Genomic DNA, 18652 nt, shown 5'->3' with positions numbered 1-18652 from the left:
GCTGTGTCCGAGGAACACAGCACACCACCGATCGCCGCGCTGCATGCTCCCGGAACCGCACATGCGCGGTTAGAATGGGAGGACATCATATGACTTCCTTCCAGAATGAGAGAACCACCTTGCGCCCGTCATATTACAATATGGCGGGCGGGAGGTGGTTAAGCAATGTATTCCCTCCCTGGTTATCTCACGCCTTGACTATTGTAACTCCCTCCTCATTGGCCGACCTCATCGCAGGCTATCCCCTCTTCAGTCTATCATGAATGATGCGGCCAAACTCACCCACCTTACTAACCGTTCCATATCTGCCACCCCTCTCTGCCAATCCCTCCACTGGCCTCCACTCAGTGTCCTCCACCCCTCTGCCAATCCCTCCACTGGCCTCCACTCTGTCCTCCATCCCTCTCTGCCAATCCCTCTACTGGCCTCCTCTCAGTGTCCTCCACACCTCTCTGCCAATCCCTCAACTGGCCTCCATTCAGTGTCCTCCATTCCTCTCTGCCAATCCCTCCACTGGCCTCCACTCAGTGTCCTCCACCCCTCTCTGCCAAGCCCTCCACTGGCCTCCACTCAGTGTCCTGCACCCCTCTCTGCCAATCCCTCCATTGACCTACACTCAGTGACCTCCACCCCTCTCTGCCAATCCCTCCACTGGCCTCCATTCAGTGTCCTCCATCCCTCTCTGCCTATCCCTCCACTCAGTGTCCTACACCCCTCTCTGCCAATCCCTCCACTGGCCTCCATTCAGTGTCCTCCATCCCTCTCTGCCAATCCCTCCACTCAGTGTCCTCCACCCCTCTCTGCCAATCCCTCCACTAATCTCTACTCAGTGTCCTCCACCCCTCTCTGCCAATCCCTCCACTGACCTCCACTCAGTGTCCTCCACCCCTCTCTGCCAATCCCTCCACTGGCTTCTCATTGCCCAACGGATAAAATTGAATAACATATAAAGCCATTTATAACTCCACCCCAAATTACATCACCAATCTTGTCTCCAAATATCACCCAAGCCTTCCTCTCCGCTCCTTGCACAGCTTCCTGCTTTCTAGCTCCCTTGTCTCCTCCTCCCATGCTCATCTCCATGACTTCTCCAGAGCTTCCCCCATCCGATGGAACTCTCTACCTTAATCTATCAGACTATCACCTACTCTGCTCACTTTTAGGCGATCTCTGAAAACCGATCTCTTCAGGGAAGCCTATCCTGCCCTCAGCTAATACCGGAATCTTCTATTCCTCCTATCAGTCCATCCCCCACAGTTACTACGTTTTGTACCACTAGCCCCTCCCTCTTAGATTGTAAGCTCCCAGGATCAGGCCCTCCTCCCTCTTGTATTGATCTGTATTGTTGCTATATTGTCTCCCGTTACATTGTAAAGTGCTGAGCAAACTGTTGGCGCCATAAATCCTGTATAATAATAATATCTTGGATCTAACCACTTTGTATTTTTTAATTAGACTTTAATTTCAGAACCTTTATACCTGTATATAGTAATGTGAGTATTTCTGTCTTCCATGAAAAGCTGCACAAATATGTGAGAAATGTTCATTACACCGACCCAGATGGAGGCGAGATCTACTTCAATGAGAGAAGAGAAATTCCAACCGATCTTATTGTACAGAGCTGCCTTTATTTAAGCAATATATCTTTTCCTCAAAGCAAAATTTCCGTTTTTCAAGACCCAGATTTTGTACCCAAAACGTTTGATATGAGTAACATCTTCTGGAAAAATGGCAACGTAAGAAATGACTTCAATGTTTTCTGTTCATATCATTTGCTGAGGAGGTTCATAATTAGGATTTCTAGGAATTTGTGTCCTTGTTTTAAGATATACCAGCAGATAAGTATGTTCATGAAAGGGGTCATTCTTGGAGTCGGTGAAGGTTGTTAACTGCCATCATTTTGTGCAAAGTTTCCTATAAGTGATCTATTTCCTACTTTGTGTATGTATGTGTTATGAAATAAAGTTGTCATAGAAGGTAATGAGGTCTGTAAATCTCTGACATACAGTATGACACGGGATATAATTATTACAGAAAACAGCAGCATTAAAATCAGGAAATTATTAGTAATACATCCAATTGGGCCCTCAAAGCAGTTCAGGATGTCCATGAAATGTATAAAAGAAATATAAATGGATAGAAAATAAATCTAACTGGGCAGCTCTTTGTGTTTTCCATGTTGCTGGTGAACATAAATTCCATAAGAACATTTAGAACCCCCTAGAGGTGTCTCCTGGATAAATGGTGACTGATCTAATGTGACCAAACAAGAATGTATCTTCAAGTTGGTGACAGATTATATACAGTGACATGAGTGGGTGTAACAGTTGTGATTTACACTCATCGGCCACTTTATTAGGTCCACCTGTTCAATTGCTTGGTAACACAAATTGCTAATCAGCCAATCACATGGAAGCAACTCAATGCATTTAGGCATCTAGACATGGTGAAGACATCTTGCTAAAGTTCAAACCGAGCATCAGAATGGGAAGAAAGAGGATTTAAGTGACTTTGAACGTGGCATGCATGTTGGTGCCAGATGAGTTGGTCTTTCAAAAACTGCTGATCTACTGGGACTTTCCTGCACAACCATCTCTGGGGTTTACAGAGAATGGTCCAAAAAGAGAAAATATCCAGTGAGTGGCAGTTGTGTGGAGGAAAATGCCTTGTTGATGTCAGAGATCAGAGGATAATGGGCAGACTGGATTAAGATGATGAAAGGTAATAGTAACTCAAATAACCCCTCGCTACACCCAAGGTATGCAGAATACCATTTCTGGATGCACAACATGTCCAACCTTGAAGTAGATGAGCTACAGCAGAAGAAGACCACACCGAGTGCCACTCCTGTCAGCTGAGAACAGGAAACGGAGGCTACAATTCACACAGGCGCACCAAAATTGGACAATAGAAGATTGGAAAAATGTTGCTTGGTCTGATGAGTCTCAATTTCAGCTGCAACATTCAGATGGTAGGGTCAGAATATGATGTAAACAACATGGATCCATCCTCGCATGTATCAACAGTTCAGGATGGTGGTGGTGGTGTCATGGTGTGGTGGATCCATCCTGCCTTGTATCAATGGTTCAGGCTGGTGGTGGTGGTGTCATGGTGTGGTGGATCCATCCTGCCTTGTATCAATGGTTCAGGCTGGTGGTAATGGTGTCATGGTGTGGGGGATCCATCCTGCCTTATATCAACAGTTCAGGCTGGTGGTGGTGGTGTCATGGCGTGGGGAAGATTTTCTTGGCACACTTTGGGCCCATTAGTACCAAATGAGCATGGCCTACCTGACCAAATCCATCCCTTTGTTGCTGACCAAATCCATCCCTTTATGACTCCAGTGTCCCCATCTTCTGATGGTTCCTTCCAGCAGGATAATGCACCATGTCACAAAGCTCAAGCCATCTCCAACTTTTTTCTTGAACATGACAACAAGGTCTCTGTACTCCAATGGCCTCCCCAGTCATCAGCTCTCCATCCAATAGAGCACCTTTGGGATGTGGTGGAATGGGAGATTTGCATCATGGACGTGAAGCCGACAAATCTGCAGCAACTACGTGATGCTATCATGTCAATATGGACCAACATCTCTGAGGAATGTTTCCACCACCTTCTTGAATCTATGCCATGAAGTATGAAGGCAGTTCTGAAGGCAAAAGGGGGTCCAACCCTCTACTAGTACGGTGTACTTAATAAAGTGGCCGGGGAGTGCATATTGTTCGGTGGGCAGTGACATCAGTCAGTATCACGGTTGATGGGAGATTCTGAACAATGACTTATTTTATTATGGGATAGATTTAGATACAGTAAAATGGTGAGAGCCAACCTGTCATGACCCTAGTGCTACGAGCAGTCGGGGACCTCAATATATTCATGTGCAGAATATGGAGCTATAGGAAGATCAGTGACAGGACAGCGTCATAGAAGCTCAGGTTGGGCAAGGCCAGAAAGGGAGGACTGCCCATTTCCTGGTGATCCAGGCTGAATGCAGGGATAAGGGTTTACTATGATTTTTGGTGGGATCCCATGCCATTTTGCTTACACAAAACTGTGTACTGTCCCATTTAAGAAACAATGGCATGGGCCCCCATAACATTTATACCACACCCTTATCTTGGCACGTGTGTGGGTGCAGCAATAAAAACACAGAGTCCAGTTGCAGATAAATTAGAACTTGTGTTGTAGAAAAATGTAAACTACAAACAACCCCAACAGGAGAGCGCCGCTAAGGGTAACTCTCAGAGTTCAGTTCTTGGCAGAGGGGCGGTGTGTAAAGATGCATCAACAGTATCTGTCTTTAGAAGGCAGAATGCAGTCCGGTCCCAAAAGGAAGCTGCAGATCAGGTTTGCGAGTCCCTAGTGTAGCATTACCCCCTTCACTAGTCACTAGAGATTTGGGTCCCCCTATAGTCCTGCACACCCAGGCAACATGCATTTCCTTCCAGACTTGCACTCCAGAGACAGTAACCAGTCCTTGATCTTGGGTTTTTTTGTTTTATTAGGGGATTTTGAACTTGGATGGGGTAAGAGGTGTATGGGATGCCCAAAGGAACTGCAATTGAGGACAATATTCCTGGAACTATGTACAAGTCTCTTTAAAACAAAGAATCATCTTATTGGAGAGCTAGCCAACCTCTCCTGGTGGACCACCCCAGACCCTAGATACTTCTTTATCCAGCTGTCTGAAGGAATCCCTGAGCAGGGGATCCAGTGCCTGTCACTTTAAATGTAAGGCAGTCCCGGGTAGAAAGCTAAGCACTAGAGTCCTCCTTCCCCTCTCTGGCCCAGGGGGTGCATGTCCACTCACTCAGTCCTCCTATGAGCTGGTGGTTTGGTTGATGCTCTCAGGCCTTCTGCTGGGCTGTTCCTTCCCTACTGCATAGGTGATCCTCGCTCTGGGGGCTGGTGAAGTTCTGAGCTTTCCTCCTTTCCAGGACTACTGCCTATAGGTAGGCCCCTTCCCGCCTGGACCCCCTCCCAGGCTCCTGCTCTTCAGCCTCTCACACATCTTCCACCCAAACTCTTCCTGCTGCTGAGCAGGATTGGTCACTCTTAAGGGCTGTCCTTGCCCCATGCCAAGCCTTCTGTTCAGGATTGGCCAGGATCCCTCAAGAGTGCAGACTAGCTCCACCACTAGCTGAGTTCTAGAGACTCCTCCAAGTCTCTAGATCAGGAGAGGTGTCAGGGAACTGCTCTACAGAGCATCTCAGCCCTGACTTAATTTCACCCTGCTAACTATTACACCTGGACTGCTGCTCAGCCCTCCCAACTTCCAATTAACTCCATCTACCTCTAGCTATCTAGGAGGGTGCTAGCCTGTTCCTACTCATCAGGAACCTTTCCCTTCCACTATCACTTTCCCTAATAGACGGGATGTGACAAAACATGGGGGTCACCAAAGATGGCCACCAAAGGTCACCTGGACACATAGTAGCGAACCGGAACGCTGCCTCCAGAAACAAAGAAACCATAGAAAAAAATGATTTTCCTTTGACTTATTTTCCAGGATGTGCCGGGTGCCACCTACAGTGAAGAAAGCAGACTGCACCTGCCTACAGGCATACAGCCTTGGTGGCTTGTAGGGATGGTCTACATCTTCGACTGTTCACTGAACATACAAACATCTGGGGCGTTCAGCGGGCCATTCGCCCGTATGCCCCACAGTACAATGCGCTCTGGTGACGCATTGTAATTGGCCAAAGCATTGCACCTGACCACAGGTCAGGTGCAATGCTTTGGCCAATCACAGCTGAATTCACAATAAGAGCCATGATTGGCCAAAAGTCTCAGTGACCTTGGCCAATCATGGCTCACGGCAATTGAGAGGAGCTAGCTAATAAAAAGCACTGATACTGTACGAATGGCACTGGGCAGGAAGGAGTTAACATGAGGGGAGATCAAAGGGTTAACTGTGTGCTGGGAGTGTATTACTAGGGGGCGGTGGTGTGTGCTTCACTGTAATCACACTGCTCTGGATGGCTGTGCTGTGCAGTGTGCCCGAGCTGACAGGGAGGAAGATTGTTTGTAAACAAAATAATCTTCCTCCCCATCGAAGATGCTCGGCAATCACTGGGCGGGTAATTACCGGCCAGGACCGGTGATTGATAGTCACAGACGCGAATGGCTCGACCGCGCCCCCTACCAGGAAATGAGAAATCACGTATTTATATTTCTTTATTTATTGCAGGTACTTGTATAGCACTGTCAATTTAAGCAGCACTTTACATATATCGTACATTCACATCAGTCCCTAACCCTTTTTGGATTTTTTGTATATTGTGGAATTCTGGGCCTTAAAAGGACTTTGTAAGAGTAATTAGGACTTATAAGGACTCCCTTACATATTGTTTGCATTACCATTGGTCCTAGTTAAGCGCCAGATCATACTGTTCTCTTTGTGGGGGGAAGGCCCTGCACCAATTCACCCCTCCATGTTGAGGGCATGTGCCCTGGTGTAGTTTGGGGGGGGGGAGTGTCAATCATCCCCGCCCCCTCTTTCCTGACCTGCCAGGCTGCAGGCTCAGATAAGGGTCTGGTACGGATTTGGGGGAGACCTCAAGTCATTTATTTTTTTAATTTTGGAGGGTCATTTATTTTTTTAATTATCTGTACTGTTCTGACATTTGGGGGATATCTGTACTGTTCTGACAATTTGGGGGATATCTGTCCTGTTCTGACATTTGGGGGATATCTGTCCTGTCCTGACATTTGGGGGATATCTGTACTGTCTTGACATTTGGGAGATATCTGTACTGTTCTGACATTTGGGGGATATCTGTACTGTCCTGACATTTGGGGGATATCTGTACTGTTCCGACATTTGGGGGATATCTGTACTGTTCCGACATTTGGGGGATATCTGTACTGTTCCGACATTTGGGGGATATCTGTACCGTCCTGACATTTGGGGGGTATCTGTACCGTCCTGACATTTGGGGGATATCTGTACCGTCCTGATATTTGGGGGATATCTGTACTGTCCTGACATTTGGGGGGTATCTGTACTGTCTTGACATTTGGGGGATATCTGTACTGTCCTGACATTTGGGGGGATATCTGTACTGTCCTGACATTTGGGGGATATCTGTACTGTCCTGACATTTGGGGGATCTCTGTACTGTCCTGACATTTGGGGAATATCTGTACTGTCCTGACGTTTGGGGGATATCTATCCTGTCCTGACATTTGGGGGATATCTGTACTGTCCTGACATTTGGGGGATATCTGTACTGTCCTGACATTCTTGAACCTGAAGAAATTAGATTGGCTGTCAGTACTTCAGGATTGATTGGTTTTCAGATCTATCCCATAGTTTGTGAACTCTATAACTTTCCTACAGATAAATAATACATCCTAATTTGGGTTATTTTCATCAAAGACATGTAGCAGAATACATCTCGGCCTAAATTTATGAAGAACAATTATTTATTTGCTAACAGAAACAAAGAAAAAAGTGAGGTTTTTTTTTCAAAATTTTTGGTCTTTTATTGGTAATTTATCAAAAAATAAAAACCCCAAAAGAAAGCTCTAGTTGTGTGAAGAAAATGATAAAATTTAAGCTTGAGTACATTGTTGTATGACCGCGCAATTGTCATTCAAAGTGTGAGAGCTCTGAATCCTGAAAATTGGCCTGGGCAGGAAGGGGGTGACAGTGCCCGGTATGGAAATGGTTAATAATAATAATAATAATTTCTGATTTCAGGTAACAATATCTCGATGCTCAGATCCCTGTTTACCCGGCAGCAGAAAAAAGTTTGGCTCTTCCATATATAAATGCTGCTATGAGTGTTCCCCGTGTCCAGAAGGAGAGATATCCAACATTTCCGGTACGGTTTGTATTTGTTAGTAAGTGATTGTTGGACTCGGCAGACTTTACCAATGTAGTTAACCGGTTCCGTGCAGAAATACTGCTACAGCTCGGAACGGGTGCGCACAATTACGTATATATATGTGATTTCACAGTTCCGCGTAGCACCGCCATTCACAGCCTCGGCTGTCAATCACCGGGTCCCGGCTAGTGATTACTTGCTGGCACCCGGTGATCGCCGAGTATCTCCGACAGGGGAGAGACCTGTGTATAGACAACACGGATCTCTCGCCTGTCAGCTCCTGCACACTGCTTTGTATGGCTCTGCATAGCAGAATGCTTACAGTGAAACACAAACACAGCACACAAGTAACCCTTTGATCGCCCCACGTTAACCCCTTCCTGCCCGGTGCCATTAGTACAGTGTTGGTGCATTTCATTAGCATTGATCACTGTATTGGTGTCACTGGGGATTTCAGTAACACCAAGTCAGCCCCCCCCCCCAGTGTCAGAATGCCTGTCACAGTTCCACTTAAAGTCGCTGATTGCCTCCATTACTAGAAGAAAAAAAAAATTCCAGTATATATGCCGCCATTTGTAAACACTATATATAACTTTAAACCAATTAATTTACACGCATTGGATTTTTTTTAGCAAAGACACGGAGCAGAATACATTTTGGCCTAAATTTATGACGAAATTAGATTTTTTTAATTTTTTAACTGGACATGTTTTATATCAAAAAGTCCAAAATATAGTTTTTTTTCAAGAAAATATTTTTTTTGTTTATAGAGCAAAAAATTAAAGATGCACAGGCGATCAAATACACCCAAGAAACAAACAAGAGATACCTGTGCTCAAATCCCAAAAGCTAGTACATGCATTTACCCATCAGGTGCTAAAGGGGTGTAACCACATATTAACACTAGAAATACACCCGGGCACACCATCCCACCGATGGGTCCCAACACACCATCCCACCGATGGGTCCCAACACACCATCCCACCGATGGGTCCCAACCATTCGCTTTAGCTTAAAAGTATGTGCCGCCTCCAAAGACCAACAACCGCCTCCGGAGCCAGAACATACCAAGAATAAAAAAAAAAAACCCACACACACCCCCAGGGAGGGTGGGAGGAAAGCTCGCTCCAATGATGCCGTATCCTGGACTGAATAGGATGACCCCCCCACAACCACACCCAAAGGTGCCGAAGACCCCACCCTGCACTCCCGTCACCAATCAAATAACCTGCCCATTTTCTAACTCCCACCTACTTTTCTCTTAACCCTTTCTTGTCTTTCCTACCCCCCTCTTAAGTCATGTCTACCCTGCGCTATTTTCTTTTTCTTGCTTTTTGTTACAGGCATCACTTTCCAATCAATGTTATTACCTCAGCCACTTCTCAACTACTCAACTTAACCTCTACATTTAATACAATGGACACAAGCCACCACTTACTCCAATGGCAACACCCTCAACCCCGCATTCTCCCACTTATGCACTCCCAGCAACCTCTCTAACATCCCTTTTCCTCTCTCTGACTACAACCTTCTCAGTTTCACACTTTCCCTGTCTCCTGCCTCCCATGCCTCCAACCATCAAACGGTTAACCGCAGGAAACTTGGCCACCTCAACCCTTCCCTTCTTCAACCTGCTACTGACTGCCTTTATGATAAAATGGCTCCCCTGTCCTTCCCAGACCTGGGCACTTCTGCCTACAACAACATTCTGTCATCCTTCCTGGACACCATGCTCCTCTCACTACACGCAGAACCAGGCCTCACCTGTCACAACCCTGGCAAACAGATGACACCAGAAGTCTCAAGAGATGCAGCCGTGCTCTTGAGCGAGTATGGAGTAAAACTAAATCCCTGAAAGACTTCACCCTCTACAAATCCCTCCTTCTCAAATACAGTTCCTGCCTCCATACTGCTAAACAAACCTACTACACAAGTCTCACCAAAACCCTCTCATCCAAATCCTGTCAACTCTTTTCTACATTTAATTCCTTACTTCACCCCACACTGCCTCCAGCCACCAACTTGCTTACTGCCCAGGATATTGCCAATCATTTCAATAACAAAATCAACACAATTCGTCATGAGATAGCCAGCATCCAGCTTTCTCTCCCAATCAACACACCAAGTCCAACACCACACTCCTCCTTCAACCCTGTTACCACTGAGGAAGTTGCCAAACTCCTTTCCTCTGTCCACCTCACCACCTTTCCCCTGGATCTGTCCCCTCTCAATTACTATGACCATCTTCCTGCTGCATCCTAAACTCTTAAACCCAAATCTTCAACCTTTCCCTCTCTTCAAGCACGTTTCCTTCCACGCTCAAACATGTACTGGCCACCCCCATATTTAAAAAATCCTCACTGGACCCCACCTGTTTAAATAACCTAAGACCCATCTCCCTGCTCCCATTTGCCTCCAAGCTTCTTGAATGCCTTATCCGCAGTGGTATGAGTTGCTACCTCATTGACAACAACTTTTTCAATCCCCTACAGTTCTGCTTCCTCCCCCAACATTCCACTGAAAATGCTCTATTAAAACTCACCAATGATCTGCTAACTGCTAAATCCTACGGCCATTACTCCATACTCATACTCTTAGACCTTATCTGCTGCCTTTGACACAGTTGATCACCCACTCGTCCTCAAAAACTCCACTCCCTTGGCCTTCATGACTCTGCTCTTTCCTGGTTATTCTGGTACCAGTGCACTTTTAGTGTCACATACAATACCATCTACTCTGCTCCTCTTCCTCTTTCTGTTGGGTTCCCACAAGGCTCCATCCTTGGGCTCCTCCTCTTCTCTCTCTATATCTCTTCCATAGGCCAGTTGATAATCTCCCATGGCTTCCAATGCCACCTCTATGCTGATGACACCCAGATCTATCTCTCAACTTCTCAATTCACCCCCTCAATCCCCTTACAGATCATAAATTTACTAAGTGACATATCAGTATGGATGTCACACCACTACCTCAAACGCAATCTTTCTAAAACTGAGCTTCTAATAGTTCCTCCTTCTGTATCCCCTCCCCATGACTTTACCATTGAGTTCAACAGCACAACCAATGGTCCCTCCACACACGTTAGTGTCTCACGTTCTCACTGGCCTACCCTTACACTAGCTATCCCCCCTTCAGTCTGTAATGAATGCTGCTGCCAGACTAATGCACCTTACTAACCAATCCATGGCTACTGCCCCTCTGCCTATCTCTTCACTGGCTTCAACTAGCCCAACATATAATTTCAAAATCTATGCCAGACAAGAAGGTTCCCATGTTACAAACAACCAGTGGAATTGGTACTATTTGTATGAAAATAAAAAATATGAAAAATACGTGTGAACAAGGTGTCAATCCATTAAAGTGTTCGTTCACCAATGCCAGAAGTCTGCCAAGCAAAGTAGGTGAGGAAGCTTTGTTGCATGAAGAGAACTATGATTGAATTGGTTTTGCTGAATGTTGGCTTCATTCTTCACATGACTGGGCCATTAATATTCCTGGCTATGTTCTCTTTCGGAGAGATGGGGGAAATAGGAAAGGTTGTGGTGTCTGTCTTCATGTGAGAAGTGATCTCAGAGCGAGTTTAAAAGAGGACCTAGATGATGGAGAGTGTGATGAGGCTGAAGTATTATGGGTGGAACTGCACATGAGGGGCGTACCAGAAAGGTAATCATTGGAGTTTGTTATAAGCCTCCCAGTGTAAATGAGGAGGTGGAGACTCAGCTCCTTGTACAGATGGAAGGGGCTGCAAGGGCTGGGACAGTGATAATAATGGGGGATGGTAACTACCCGGAAAGTCACTGGAGTAATGGTATTGCAGGAACAGTTAAATGGCAAACATTTTTAAACCTACTACAGCACAATTTTATGGTACAGTTCATAGAAGCCCCAATTAGGAATGATACTCTGCTGGACCTGGTCATCTCCAACCATGCAGAGCTTTTTATGAATGTCCATATAAAAGAACATCTTGGTAGCAGTGACCATAACATGATTTCATTTATTGTTAGCTGTAAACAGTGAGCACATATAAGAAAAAAAAAATGCTCCATTTCAAGAGAGCTAATTATCCAAGCTTGAGAGCTGCTCTCCAAGACTTAGACTGGGAGGGAATATTGGCATCGATGAAACCCAACATAGAAATGGGAGTTCTTCACAAAGACTGTATATGACCACACTGCACAATATATTCCCATGGGCAACAAGTATAAAAGGCTAAAAATCAAACCTATGTAGCTTACGGCCAAAGTTACAAAAGCTATAGATAATAGGAAGAGAGCTTTTATTAAATATGAAAATGAAGGAAGCGATCATCGTTTACACATTGCAAAGAATAGAACAGAATATGCAGAAAGGAAATAAAGGCACAAAAATTTAAAATGAGTGACAGATTGCAAACAATTGCAGGACCAACCCCCAAAAAATTCTTCCAATATATTAATAGTAGAGAGGTCCGGTCCGAGCATGTAGGCCCTTTACAGAACCATCTAGAGGGGGTGACTGGGGACAAAGAGAAGGCCAATATATGAAATCCCTTCTTCAGCTCTGTGTATACAAAGGAACATGGGGAGCTCTTGTCCATAATGGGCGTGGCATTGACACAGCTCCAGATGATCCACATTGGCTCACAATTGATATGATCCAGAAATATTTAGACAGAATAAAGGTGAATAAAGCCCCTGGACCAGATGGCATACACCCATGGGGCCTTACAGAATTCAGCTCTGTCATTTCACAGCCATTGTTTCTCATTTTTAGGGACTCTTTAATGACTGGCATAGTACCACTGGATTGGTGTAAGGCCAATGTGGGAATAACATTTAAAAAGGAGTCAAAGTTATAGACCTGTAAGTGTAACTTCTATAGTTGGGAAGATATTGGAGAGTTTAATAAAAGACCACATAGAGGAGTTCTTGCTGGGAAAAAATATTGTAAGCAACAGACAGCATGGATTCATGAAAGACAGAAGTTGTCAAACAAATCTGATTTCTTTTTATGAGGAGGTGAGCAAAACCTTGGACAGAAGGGTGGTGGTGGGCGTAGTATACATGGACGGGGGGGGGGGGGGGGCAGTGGATATGATATACATGGACAGAGGTGGGGGCTGTGGATATGGTATACTTGGACAGAGGGGTGGTGGTGGTGGACGTGGTATACATGGACAGAGGGATGGTGGTGGACGTGGTATACTTGGACAGAGGGGTGGCGGTGGATGTGGTATACATGGACAGAGGGGTGGAGGTGGACATGGTATACATGGACAGAGGGGGGGGCTGTGGGCATGGTATATTTGGACAGAGGGGTGGTGGACGTGGTATACTTGGACAGAGGGGTGGCGTTGGACGTGGTATACTCGGACAGAGGGGTGGCGGTGGACGTGGTATATTTGGACAGAGCGGTGGCAGTGGATGTGGCATACTTGAATTTTGCAAAAGCATTTGACACAGTTCCTCTCACATGGCTAATATGTAAGTTAAAGTCTACAGGCTTGGAAAAATCTGAATGTAAATGGATAGAAAACTAGCTAAAAGATTGTATTCAGAGAGTATTGTTTAATAATTCATACTCTGAATGGTCTGGGGTCATCAGTGGTGTACCCCAAGGTTCAGTGTTGGGGCCCTTACTTTTTAATATATTTATAAACTATATAGGATTTGGGATTATAAATCCCATTTCAGTCTTTGCAGATGACACCAAGCTGTGCCAGGGAATAACGTCCTTACAGGATGTCTCCAATTTACAAGCCGACCTCAATGCTCTGTGTAATTGGGGGACAATGGGGCCAATGAGGTTTAATGTTTATAAATATAAGGTTCTGCACTTGGGGGCTAAGAACATGCATGCATCATACATACTAGGGGGGGGTATAACTGGGGGGTCAATGGTGGAGAAGGATCTGGGGGTGTAAATGGTGGAGAAGGATCTGTGGGGGTCAATGGTGGAGAAGGATCTTGGGGGTCAATGGTGGAGAAGGATCTTGGGGGTCAATGGTGGAGAAGGATCTGGGGGTTTAAATGGTGGAGAAGGATCTGGGGGGGGTCAATGGTGGAGAAGGATCTGGGGGGGTTAATGGTGGAGAAGGATCTGGGGGGGTTCAATGGTGGAGAAGGATCTGGGGGGGTCAATGGTGGAGAAGGATCTGGGGGAGTCAATGGAGAAGGATCTGGGGGGTCAAAGGTGGAGAAGGATCTGGGGGTTCTGGTAGATAACAAGCTTAATAATAGCAGCAATGCCAAGCTGCGGGTTCTGACGCAAGCAAAATCCTGCTAGGAGAGGTATAGACTCCAGAGAGAGAGATATCATCCCCCAAACCCGGTACAAATCATTAGTAACACCTCATCTGGAATATGCAGTTCAGTTTTGGGCAACAATTTAAAAAAAAAATTAGGGAACTGGAGAAAGTACAGAGAAGGGCAACTAAACTGATACGAGGCATGGAGGAGATCAGCTATGAGGAAAGATTAGAGGAACTGAATGTATTCTCTACTGAGAAGAGGAGATTAAGGGGGGATATGATCGCCATGTATAATACATAAGGGGGGGATATGATCTCCATGTATAATACATAAGGGGGGATATGATCACCATGTATAATACATAAGGGGGGATATGATCTCCATGTATAATACATAAGGGGGGGATATGATCTCCATGTATAATACATAAGGGGGGATATGATCTCCATGTATAATACATAAGGGGGGATATGATCACCATGTATAATACATAAGGGGGGATATGATCTCCATGTATAATACATAAGGGGGGATATGATCTCCATGTATAACACATAAGGGGGGGGATATGATCTCCATGTATAATACATAGGGGGGATATGATCTCCATGTATAATACATAGGGGGGATATGATCTCCATGTATAATACATAAGGGGAGATATGATCTCCATGTATAATACATAGGGGGGATATGATCTCCATGTATAATACATAAGGGGGGATATGATCTCCATGTATAATACATAAGGGGGGATATGATCTCCATGTATAATACATAAGGGGGGATATGATCTCCATGTATAATACATAGGGGGGGATATGACCTCCATGTATAATACATAAGGGGGGGATATGATCCCCATGTATAATACATAGGGGGGATATGATCTCCATGTATAATACATAAGGGGGGATATGATCTCCATGTATAATACATAAGGGGGATATGATCTCCATGTATAATACATAAGGGGGGATATGATCTCCATGTATAATACATAAGGGGGGGATATGATCTCCATGTATAATATATAAGGGGGGATATGATCTCCATGTATAATACATAAGGGGGATATGATCTCCATGTATAATACATAAGGGGGATATGATCTCCATGTATAATACATAAGGGGGGATATGATCTCCATATATAATACATAAGGGGGATATGATCATCATGTATAATACATAAGGAGGGATATGATCTCCATGTATAATACATAAGGGGGGATATGATCTCCGTGTATAATACATAAGGGGGATATGATCTCCATGTATAATACATAAGGGGGATATGATCTCCATGTATAATACATAAGGAGGAATATGATCTCCATGTATAATACATAAGGGGGGATATGATCTCCATGTATAATACATAAGGGGGGATATGATCTCCATGTATAATACATAAGGGGGATATGATCTCCATGTATAATACATAAGGAGGAATATGATCTCCATGTATAATACATAAGGGGGGATATGATCTCCATGTATAATACATAAGGGGGATATGATCTCCATGTATAATACATAAGGAGGGATATGATCTCCATGTATAATACATAAGGAGGAATATGATCTCCGTGTATAATACATAAGGGGGGGGGGGGTATGATCTCCATGTATAATACATAAGGGGGATATGATCCCCATGTATAATACATAAGGGGGATATGATCACATGTATAATACATAAGGGGGGTATACAATCACCATATATAATACATAAGGGGTGATATGATCTCCATGTATAATACATAAGGGGTGGATATGATCTCCATGTATAATACATAAGGGGGGATATGATCTCCATGTATAATACATAAGGGAGATATAATCTCCATGTATAATACATAAGGGGGGATATGATCTCCATGTATAATACATAAGGGGGGATATGATCTCCATTTATAATACATAAGGGGGATATGATCTCCATGTATAATACATAAGGGGGGATATGATCTCCATGTATAATACATAAGGGGGGATATGATCTCCATGTATAATACATAAGGGGGGGTATGATCTCCATGTATAATACATAAGGGGGGGATGTGATCTCCATGTATAATACATAAGGGGGGGTATGATCTCCATGTATAATACATAAGGGGGGGATGTGATCTCCATGTATAATACATAAGGGGGGGATGTGATCTCCATGTATAATACATAAGGGGGGATATGATCTCCATGTATAATACATAAGGGGGGATATGATCTCCATGTATAATACATAGGGGGGATATGATCTCCATGTATAATACATAAGGGGGGATATGATCTCCATGTATAATACATAAGGGGGATATGATCTCCATGTATAATACATAAGGGGGGATATGATCTCCATGTATAATACATAAGGGGGGGATATGATCTCCATGTATAATATATAAGGGGGGATATGATCTCCATGTATAATACATAAGGGGGATATGATCTCCATGTATAATACATAAGGGGGAAATGATCTCCATGTATAATACATAAGGGGGGATATGATCTCCATATATAATACATAAGGGGGATATGATCATCATGTATAATACATAAGGGGGGATATGATCTCCGTGTATAATACATAAGGGGGGATATGATCTCCATGTATAATACATAAGGAGGGATATGATCTCCATGTATAATACATAAGGGGGGATATGATCTCCGTGTATAATACATAAGGGGGATATGATCTCCATGTATAATACATAAGGGGGATATGATCTCCATGTATAATACATAAGGAGGAATATGATCTCCATGTATAATACATAAGGGGGGATATGATCTCCATGTATAATACATAAGGGGGGATATGATCTCCATGTATAATACATAAGGGGGATATGATCTCCATGTATAATACATAAGGAGGAATATGATCTCCATGTATAATACATAAGGGGGGATATGATCTCCATGTATAATACATAAGGAGGAATATGATCTCCATGTATAATACATAAGGAGGAATATGATCTCCGTGTATAATACATAAGGGGGGGGGGGTATGATCTTCATGTATAATACATAAGGGGGATATAATCCCCATGTATAATACATAAGGGGGATATGATCACATGTATAATACATAAGGGGGGTATACAATCACCATATATAATACATAAGGGGTGATATGATCTCCATGTATAATACATAAGGGGTGGATATGATCTCCATGTATAATACATAAGGGGGGATATGATCTCCATGTATAATACATAAGGGAGATATAATCTCCATGTATAATACATAAGGGGGGATATGATCTCCATGTATAATACATAAGGGGGGATATGATCTCCATTTATAATACATAAGGGGGATATGATCTCCATGTATAATACATAAGGGGGGATATGATCTCCATGTATAATACATAAGGGGGGATATGATCTCCATGTATAATACATAAGGGGGTATGATCTCCATGTATAATACATAAGGGGGGGATATGATCTCCATGTATAATACATAAGGGGGGGTATGATCTCCATGTATAATACATAAGGGGGGGATGTGATCTCCATGTATAATACATAAGGGGGGGATGTGATCTCCATGTATAATACATAAGGGGGGATATGATCTCCATGTATAATACATAAGGGGGGATATGATCTCCATGTATAATACATAAGGGGGGGATATGATCTCCATGTATAATACATAAGGGAGGATATGATCTCCATGTACAATACATAAGGGGGGATATGATCTCCATGTATAATACATAAGGGGGGATATGATCTCCATGTATAATACATAAGGGGGGATATGATCTCCATGTATAATACATAAGGGGGGATATGATCTCCATGTATAATACATAAGGGAGGATATGATCTCCATGTATAATACATAAGGGGGGATATGATCTCCATGTATAATACATCAGTGGTTCATATATTATTATTATACAGTGTTTATATAGTGCCAAAAAGTTTGCTCAGCGCTGTACATTATAGTGGGGGACAGAACATGAGACGATACAGTAACAATACAATACACGAGGGGTTTGAGGGCCCTACTCCTTCGAGCTTAGAATCTAGGAGAGAGGGGATAGTGGTACAAGAGGAAGAGGCTGTGGGGGATGGAGTGGAGGAGATCGGCTGTTAGGTGAGGGTGGGGTAGGCTTCCCTGAAGAGATGGGTTTTCAGGGTGCGCCTAAAAGTGAGGAGGGTAGGTGACAGTCTGATGGATTGGGGTCTGGGCAGTTGAGAGGTCAGAGGAGGGGAGTGTTGAGGGGTTATCATTGGAGGGAGGCTAAGTGGGGTGGAGGATGAGCATTGGCGATGTCCCTACGAATTGCGACGATCTTGTTTTGGAAGTAGTTATCAATCTCGTGGGTGGTGTGTGAGATACTGGGTGGAGGTGGGGGGGAGAGAGTAGGGAGTTAAAAGTGAAGAGCTGGCGAGGACTGGAGGAGAGGGTATTGATGAGGGTTACGAAGTAGGCTTGTTTGGCAGCGTAGAGGGAGGAGGTGTAGGTGAGGAAGGCAGAATTGTATAGGGTGTACACTTGTTGGGATCTGGTTTTGCACCATAGTCGCTCCAGCGCACAACAACATTGT

At 44.1% G+C, this 18652-nt stretch overlaps 1 protein-coding gene across 1 annotated transcript in view; it reads left to right on the top strand.

Moving 5' to 3' along the window:
* Positions 1-18652, top strand: part of LOC149457649 (vomeronasal type-2 receptor 26-like) — a 35848-nt gene that overhangs the window by 8133 nt on the left and 9063 nt on the right. The window contains exon 2 of the mRNA XM_089683414.1: positions 7706-7829. Coding sequence (XP_089539540.1) covers positions 7706-7829 — 124 coding nt within the window. The remainder of the gene's footprint in view (positions 1-7705; positions 7830-18652) is intronic.

The sequence above is a fragment of the Staurois parvus genome, unplaced genomic scaffold (assembly GCF_062004578.1).
Source record: "Staurois parvus isolate SC_StPar_1 unplaced genomic scaffold, SC_StPar_1.0 ptg000308l, whole genome shotgun sequence".
Taxonomy (NCBI): Eukaryota; Metazoa; Chordata; class Amphibia; order Anura; family Ranidae; genus Staurois; species Staurois parvus.
This window is presented reverse-complemented; position numbering and strand designations above follow the sequence as displayed.